At 34.9% G+C, this 8,959-nt stretch overlaps 1 protein-coding gene across 1 annotated transcript in view; it reads left to right on the plus strand.

The window, feature by feature from the left end:
- Window positions 1-8,435, plus strand: part of LOC111053721 (cofilin/actin-depolymerizing factor homolog) — a 34,379-nt gene extending 25,944 nt beyond the window's left edge. The window contains exons 3-5 of the mRNA XM_022340641.2: window positions 1,108-1,226; window positions 6,708-6,839; window positions 7,410-8,435. Coding sequence (XP_022196333.1) covers window positions 1,108-1,226; window positions 6,708-6,839; window positions 7,410-7,478 — 320 coding nt within the window. The 3' untranslated portion in view covers window positions 7,479-8,435. The remainder of the gene's footprint in view (window positions 1-1,107; window positions 1,227-6,707; window positions 6,840-7,409) is intronic.
- The last annotated feature ends 524 nt before the right edge of the window (window positions 8,436-8,959 follow it).

Below are 8,959 nucleotides of genomic sequence, written 5' to 3' on the forward strand. Positions count from 1 at the left end.
TGCTCAACAAGCTTGCACAGCTAGTTATTGCAAATTACCAGAATGGAAACTAGGCTTCACAAGCTAATTATAACAAACTGGAAGAAGCTTGACGAACTGAAAACCTGTTGACGAATTGTCAACTTGACAAACTGAAAACTTGACGTACTAAAATATTGTAGATCTGATAATAGGCCTCTAACCATTCTCGGTAAATTAAGAATCTATTTGCAAAATTTCAATTTATTCAGATCTGTAGCTGCGTCATTCGTGTATTCCTATCCCGTACATGTAAAAGCCAATCAATCATTATTTTCTTTATTATATTACAGAATTTATGACTGCAGTTTGATTTTAAAACCAATACATCTTTAGCTGTTTACCAATGTGTTGTATTCACCTGTAAAGCAGTGTTCCGATCCTACTCATTATATACACTTATATTTCTGTGGCGTGGGGGGAGGGGGAGGGTTGGTGTTGATCATATGGCGGACATGTTTGGCATGCACCGTTCTAGGCCGTTGTCATCCGTAATCGGATTGGAGTGCAAACAGAACGATGCATGATAAGTGTGGCCCTGGCTTGAGAGGAAGACTTGTTGGTTCCAACATAACTATGGTCCTGTAGATTAATGAAAGTGGAATTGACTAGAAAACAGTGTTTTTCATTAACTATTCCCTGTTTACTAGTCACATTAATTTTCATGTAGCTGCAACGCCCAAGTAATTTACACTTTCTACCAAAGTTATATATTCTCCAATTTACTTATGTCACAGCCTTTCTTTAGTTCTGTTAATACCGTTATAAGAAAACTCACTAATATAATTTAGTAAAAAATTAATATAAGTACTATTTTGATGAAGAAAGGTGCATTTTCACTATGCCAAAAATATCATGTGGTAGGCGATACGATATCAAAGTCTGTTTATTCGTATTTATTGCTTGCAAATCTAAATTACTACAGATTACAATGCTTATTTATAGCAATAGACTACATACAATTTTCTACCCAGTGTCAATTATTCCATCACACTTGACAATCAGTCAGTGTGTAAAGTAGAAGCAACTCGTAAATGTTGGGATTCTCTCAAGGTTCAATATATGTTCTAAACAAAGGTGAAATTGCAGGCGACCGCAATGCTGCCTACGATGCTTTCCTAGAGGATCTGCAGAAGGCGGGAACTGGCGAATGCCGCTACGGACTGTTTGATTTCGAATACACGCATCAATGCCAAGGCACATCTGAGGTATTATTATACATCCGTACAATTATTTTACACTTATTTGGCTTATGCCAAAAACTGTACCTTTTCAATTTTATACTACAGTCCAAATCAAAATTAATTTAGCCTACTAATAATTAATAGAAATCTGCTTTATGACAATAATTGACCGAGCGAAGAGAGGTCTAAGATTCAAGTCGACGGTTTGGCATTTCTCTTAATGTTTAGATTTTTATATGTTGTTCATTTACGGCGAAACGCGGTAATAGATTTTCATGAAATTTGACAGGTATGTTCTTTTCAAATTGCACGTCGACGTATATACAAGGTTTTTGGAAATTTTGCTTTTCAAGGATAGTATAAAAGGAAAAAGGAGCCTCCTTCATACGCCAATATTACCGTAAAAATCAGATTATATAATTATTCATCATAAATCAGCTGTCTAGTGGACTATAATACTACCCGTTCAAAAACATTGAACATCTTTAAAATGTATATTTCCATCAACGTTAGTAGACAGTTGTCTACTAACTGTGTCTTTACATAAGCTGAGGTCATGATCAGGCACGGCCCTAGGGACTTTGCCGCCCTGGGCGAGATCAGCAACTGCCCCCCCCCCCGTAAGTATCCCGTCTTGAATTGTTAATCCCGGGTTCCTTGAGCGATCGCCTAACGCCGATTACACGTTGGGCGGTTTCTGCCGGGGCGGTAATTTCGCCGTCGCCGCCGTTCGAGCAGTAGTCTATGGACTTGAATGGAAGCTTATACAATGAGCGGCAGAAACGCCGCGCGGCGATATTGCCGTTGGCGGCAGCTGTGCAGCCGTCCACTGCCACTGTGGCTGGCGGTGTTTTTGCCGCTCTTTAGTCTACGCAGTGGCGTACGTGACCAAATGGGCGTTAACACATTTGGGGGTTGTCTACCGTCGCCGCTGATCAGTCGTCTTACCCATTTGCTCCAAGACAGAGGTCTTCGAAAATCAGCCTTTTAATTTGTGTCTTGTTGTAAAGTTTGTAAGTTGTTTATAACATTTATTTATTGTTTCAAGTGTTTGTGGTTGACGAATGTGAGAAAATGAGTAAGTTAATAGACAATGAGTTAATATCATTTATAGAACAGAGGCCAGTTTTGTCAGACAAAACACTCAACATATTTAAGGATCGAGATGCAACAAGGAATGCGTGGAAGGAAGTGTGTCTGGAGATTAGGGGGGATTTTGAAACTCTGGATGACAAAGAAAAAACTGTAATATGTTGTATATCGCTGTCGATTTAATAAAAACGTTCATTTCAATTAATTCAAACAAGGCGATTTCTCTGCTGTCTTCTTTTCCTTCGACGGTACAACAAAAGTTGTAAAAGTTGTTGCCTTTCCATTTTGAGTTGAACACTTAATAATATATACTTTTAAAAAATGTGCAAAATACAATTAACTGAACACTCATGAAACAGAGAAGTCACAACACATTTGCGATGAAGAGCTACAAGAATTATTTTGGCTACTGATCATACGTGGCGGTACTTTTGCCGCTCGATGTTTGGCGGTATTTTTTCCGCTGAATGTGTAAGCTCGACTTTTTTCGAGGCGGCGACGGCGGTTTCGCCGCCGCGGCAGAAACCGCCCAGTGTGTAACCAGCGTTACTATTGTGTCTCTGCTGTGATGCGACACCACAGTCTCAGAAAATTCTAAAAAATTATGTTTAACAATATTTATTGACATTTAAACAAATATTTGACAAATATAAATATTGGGGAACAGTAAAGTCCAGTTAATATAGACATAAAAAAAGGGGGTTGCTTGCAATTTATATCGTAGTTCTGATTTTTACTTTCCTTGCCCTATTACCATAGGTAAGGAAAGTATTGCTTTCCGAAAAAAATAAGGTACCCCAATTTCTTAATTTCTATACATTTCAAGGTCCCCTGAGAGTCCAAAAAAGTGGTTTTTGGGTATTGGTCTGTATGTATGTGTGTGTGTGTGTGTGTGTGTGTATGCGTCTGTGTACACTGTACACGATATCTCATCTCCCAATCAACGGAATGACTTGAAATTTGAAACTCAAGGTCCTTACAATATAAGGATCCGACACGAACAATTTCGATCAAATGCAATTCAAGATGGCGGCTAAAACGGCGAAAATGTAGTCAAAAACAGGGGTTTTCTCGATTTTCTCGAAAACGGCTCCAACGATTTCGATTAAATTTATACCTAGAATAGTCATTGATAAGCTCTATCAACTGCCACAAGTCCTATATCTGTAAAAATTCCAGGAGCTCCGCCCCATCAATGCAAAGTTTGATTTCAGATTCCCAATTATCAGGCTTCAGATATAATTTAAACAAAAAATTTCTAGTTTTAAAGATTGAGCATGAAAATCTCTACAATTAATGTTCAGTAGCATTTCCACCTGAAATTGAAAAAAGCACGAAATTCGAGAAAATGTGATTATCCAATAATTGCAAACTGTTGGCAACTGTTGATTCTATTAAATGATTCACTATGAAGAGATAGCAGACCTCGTATGTCTCGAGCGTTATTTTCCTGTCAACAGCTGGCTCAGAACTTTGTTTATAATTAGACTTGAGATGCGCGGGAACACTAGCGTCAGTTGATCAATTTTCATAACGGCAAGGAAAGTTGTGTGAGTGCGACACAGCAGATTTTTCAATATTTTATTTGGAGTCTGGAGAGAGGTTCAGAACCAAATTCTTCATGTAAAATTCCCTTGTGCTATATACTGAGTGGCCCAAAAACCTCGTATTTTAGGTTCATTTTCCAGTTTTCAGCTATTTCTGGCAAAATCAGTGACCCGACAAAAATTTTCTCTTGCCTTTTTTTAAGATCATAAAATTCTGAATGAAATGAGATCATTCGGAACTCTCTATCTCCAATAAGTACTGAGTTATGATTTTTCAAATATGAGTGATATTTTAAGAAAAAAATCAATTTTGATCATATTTAGTATTTGATCAACAATATATCCCGATTACAATCTAGATGTAAAATTCAAAATCCCTCTGGGTGTAATTTTGTGCTCTACAATCTGAGACTAGGTAGAGCGCTCTATCTCATATAGATTTCCAGGTACACTTGACAACAATGCTCATTGTATTGTGAAAAACACATCATTTTTAGCTTCAACCATCATCACCATCTATATTGTCCTCACAGTGATATTTCGCACAATGATATAAGCTCATGAGATTATGTTCTATGAGAATCACCCGTTAGTTGCACTTCATTTCAGTATTTCCTAGTGGAGAGGCGCGGTTAAGGACACGATCAAGGATCGCTTAAGGATCAAGCTATCAAAATGAAAAAGTTTTCTTAGGAAAACATTTTTTTTCAATCATTACTTTTTGAGACATGAGCTCCCAAAGTTTAAATTTTTGGGACAGAACATTTCAAATTCAGTACGAGATAAATCTATAAATTTCAAAGGATAAATTCTTCATGGTATTTTTGATTTAATAAAACAAAAATTTTCTGAAAATATCAATTTTTGAGAAAGTTATTCAATTTACTAAAAATGACCAAAAATAGAGTTTAGTTGAGTTTTTTTTTGTAAATTGAATAACTTTCTCAAAAATTGATATTTTCAGAAAATGTTTCAAAATATTCTTGTTTTATTCAATCAACAATACCATGAAGAATTTATCTCGTACCAAATTTGAAATGTTCTGTCCCAAAAATTAAAACTAGGCGTTCATATCTCAAAAAGTAATGATTGGAAAAAAATGTTTTCCTAAGAAAACTTTTTAATTTTGATATATACCGGTACAAATCGAAAAACTTTGAAAAATATCACCAGTTCAAGAAAGTTTATTTTTAGCCTTTGCACAGCCTTAAGACGTAGACTGCAACTTAGTATTAGGCCTACTTAACTTGCTAAGTAATTAGAACTACAATTTCTACAAGTTTGTTTAACACACCTGTTTAATTAATTAGAACTCGTCGTCTGACCTTTGCATGGGGAAAATTCCTTCACCAATTCTTCAATATTTGGGGACTGAACTATTTTATGTTCGCTAGACCACTCAGACGTTCCTGGCACATTGTTGATCTTAGAAAAGTCTCCATTAGCTCAAGGTTAAAAAGCTCAAAATTATATAATTTTTTACCATTCACATTTGACATTATGAATTTATTTTTTATTTGTATTTTAAAATTTTCCGTTCCTTTAAATTTGCCGCCCCCAAAACCTGCCGCCCTGGGCGGCCGCCCGGTCCGCCCACCCCTGGTACTGGCCCTGGTCATGATTCTAGTTTAGAGTTTGGAGTTATTGATAGAAAACATTTTTTTTTACATTTTTCTTTTTTAATCTGATGATCAAAATTGCAACAAATGCTATTGAAAAGAAATTGATTTCTAAAATCATGAAAAGTGAGGAGTGAAGTTTGTAGGAAATCGTCATTATGGTAGTTTATTTTGTTAATTTGAACACAGCAATTTTTAGCCAACACGACAACACAGAATGTTCTCTGATGGGTTGATTGTATTGGCGTATCGACGGCAGCCAGACCTGATAACAGCGCTCACACTCACTTTCCGGGACGACACGTCACGGTACGATAGGACAGAAAGCTCTATGTTTATTTAGGATTTTTTCTAGACATTTTAAATTGATAAATTATTTATTAATTTTTGAGAAAACAAAATAACAGGTCAGTGTAACTTACTGAGCGCGAGGTCTTCTGTTCACAGAACTACTAGTAGCGTTATCCTTTTTTGTGAGTAAAAGACACTAGTTCAGCATTAGATTTATGAAGAATTATTCAAGTATACACGGGAAACTTATGAGGAGAGATGATATTATGCGTGATTGGTGTCGGAAAATTAAAGACGTCAGTTGAAATGACTTCCTGAATTGTTGGGATTCATGACAATTGAAGCCTCACTATGCAACCAAACGGCATCTCCAGCAAATCAAATGGGATAATTTGCTGTCTTGGCCACTATCCACTAGTAACTTATAGGCTACCTTTTCCTCAAACTCGAGACATGATTTTGAGGGCAGAACTCCGAACTAACAAGGAAATTCAAAACAACGTCATAACCCACTTGAACCCATTTGGCGGCAGCATTTTATGACGAGGGTTTTGGTAGGCTGGTCCACTGGCATTACAAATCCCTTTTCACGGCAATTATATTGAAGAATAATCATAATTAAGTAACTTTTAGTTACAAAATTATTCTTTTATTTATACATTCGTCTTTTATTAATGCCCAATCAGAGGTTGAAATGAAAATTACCCTAGTATTTGGCCCGTATTTGGATTGGCGTAGAAGGCAACTATTCCATTAATAGGACTACAAGTTTTACTCAAAGTTTAAAGAAATAAGCGATTGGTACCCTCCGAGAAAAAGCGTTTTAGTTTGTAGGTTTCAGAATTTTAACTTGAAATTCAGTTTTTCTCATGCTTTTTTAGCATTAAAACATTTTTATTTGCTCTTTTGCAATAAGTGGTAATATAATAATTATTATAATGTTTTATTGATTTCAGGCTTCAAAGAAACAAAAATTGTTCCTCATGTCTTGGTGCCCTGACACTGCCAAAGTCAAACAGAAGATGTTGTACTCTTCTAGCTTCGATGCCCTCAAGAAGTCCTTGGTGGGAGTTCAGAAATATATTCAGGTGAGGAATATATTCATTATTAAACATTTTCAAGGTTTGGTCTTCAGTATTGAATCACACCTTTATGGTACCATATCATTCTCTTCCGTTTGATCACATATTGTTGGAGTAAATTCACTAACGTTTCATTATTTCTTTAAGGCCCGGTTGTACAAAAGCCGGTCAATTTTTAATAGTGATTAATTTCACGAGTACCAATCAGAATGCTTTTTTGAAAAGAAGGCTTCTCTGATTGGTTCTCGTTAAAATAATCACGATTAAAATTTAACCGGATTTCGTGCAACTAGGCCTTGATATTTCATTATTCTTATAAATATATAATGTTTTCCATTTCAATATCAATCTTCATTCGCCTACATTTTTCTGGTACTATATATTTTTTCATCTATAATGTCAATCTATTTTCAATATCGTACCAATAGAATTTAATTTTATTATTTGTTATATGGTACCACATCTTTCTCTCTTTTTCGTTTGATCACAGGTTGTCTGAGTAATTCCACTAAGGTCTCTTTATCTCTGCTATTAGGCTATTTCCTTATTGTTATAAATATGGTTTTATTATGGCAGGCAACGGACCTGTCTGAAGCATCGCAAGAGGCAGTGGAAGAGAAGCTGCGATCAACCGACCGACAGTAGAGCATCCCCTCCCCTCATCCATTCGGCCTCCCTTCTTGAGTCTTGATGACGATAAACAACCATCAACTCCGCTCTGCGTTCGACCATCTAGTCTCATGATGCAGGCCCTAAATGCTTAGCGGATCATCGCCAACTCACTCTCGACAATTATTCTGCAAATTTAATATTAATATTTTGTATCAATTTTTATTTAAAAAAATTAAATGGTTGATTGCGAGCAGGGGTCTGAATTTTTACAGTCCATACATAATATAAATATATATGAATATTTCTCCATTCATGATGACGTTGATAAATATGCGTTTTTGCGAATTTTGAGCGAGTCAAACTATTGTAAGAATATCCTGATTGAGTAATGTTGTAAGCTTCATTTCTTTGTAATTGAATGTGTATATGTCGTAGTTCATTGCTCATCATCCTATACATTAAAATAATTTTTTAGAGTTGATAGACAAATTTCATAATACTATTTGAAAAAGTAGTCACTTTTGAAATAGTCTATTCAATCCTCATTGTGACAGTTAGTTTCATTCGATATATTAAACTTTGTGTATACTATTTATATAAAAATAAATCAGAACAGCTTTTGTAACTTGAATCTTGAATTTTACACGTCATTTGGAATACTATTTTGTATACATAATTTATTTCCGTTTTTCATTTAAAGGTGTAATACGTTTTTTATAATTATTTATTCATTAATAAATATTTTCTTAGGAAATTCCAAAGGTTATAAAATTGATGGAAAAGTATTATTATCATAATATTTAGAACCAAGATGGTTCTGTCTACTACATTGCATCGCAATATAGACATAAATCATAATGCTTAGTAAAATATAACCAATAAAATTGAACAAAGAAATGTTTTAATGAATTTTAAAAATTTCTTGGATTTGTAACTGCAGTAATTATATCATGGATTTGAATATAAAAAATAAAGAAATTTGGGTCACAACTTGTTGTTTTTTAATTGCACACTATAACCTATCTAGATAATAACTAAATAATGTTTAATTATTATTTTGATAGATGTTGAGTCTTCTCAGACTTTCATCAGTTTCTCTGTCGCTACTAAACACAAATTCAGGTAGATTTTACTTGAAATGCATGAAGTAGGAAATAATATCAATAATAATAATAACAAACATCCTTAAAAAATTTACCGTTTTAATGATACGCGTTAGTACCCGGTAAGCTACGTAATTGAAACATTTCGCCAAGTTTGTTCTTAACACTCAATTACGGTCTTAAATAAACTCTAGTCAGTTGAAAATTATATATACTGTATAGCAAGCTTTTTATTTCATTGAACGAGCGTTAGCGAAGTTCTCACTTTTGACTTACTGAAGACCAAAGTCGTTTTCTGTATGTTTGTCAAGAACTTGAGGCTCGGCAGGATAGCCGGGCAAATTCAGAATCCATTAGCCGTTCCTATAAAAAATAGGTTTGGCTAGAAGAAGTACAAAATCTCTGAAGAAG

This window comes from Nilaparvata lugens, chromosome 3 (genome assembly GCF_014356525.2).
Source record: "Nilaparvata lugens isolate BPH chromosome 3, ASM1435652v1, whole genome shotgun sequence".
Taxonomy (NCBI): Eukaryota; Metazoa; Arthropoda; class Insecta; order Hemiptera; family Delphacidae; genus Nilaparvata; species Nilaparvata lugens.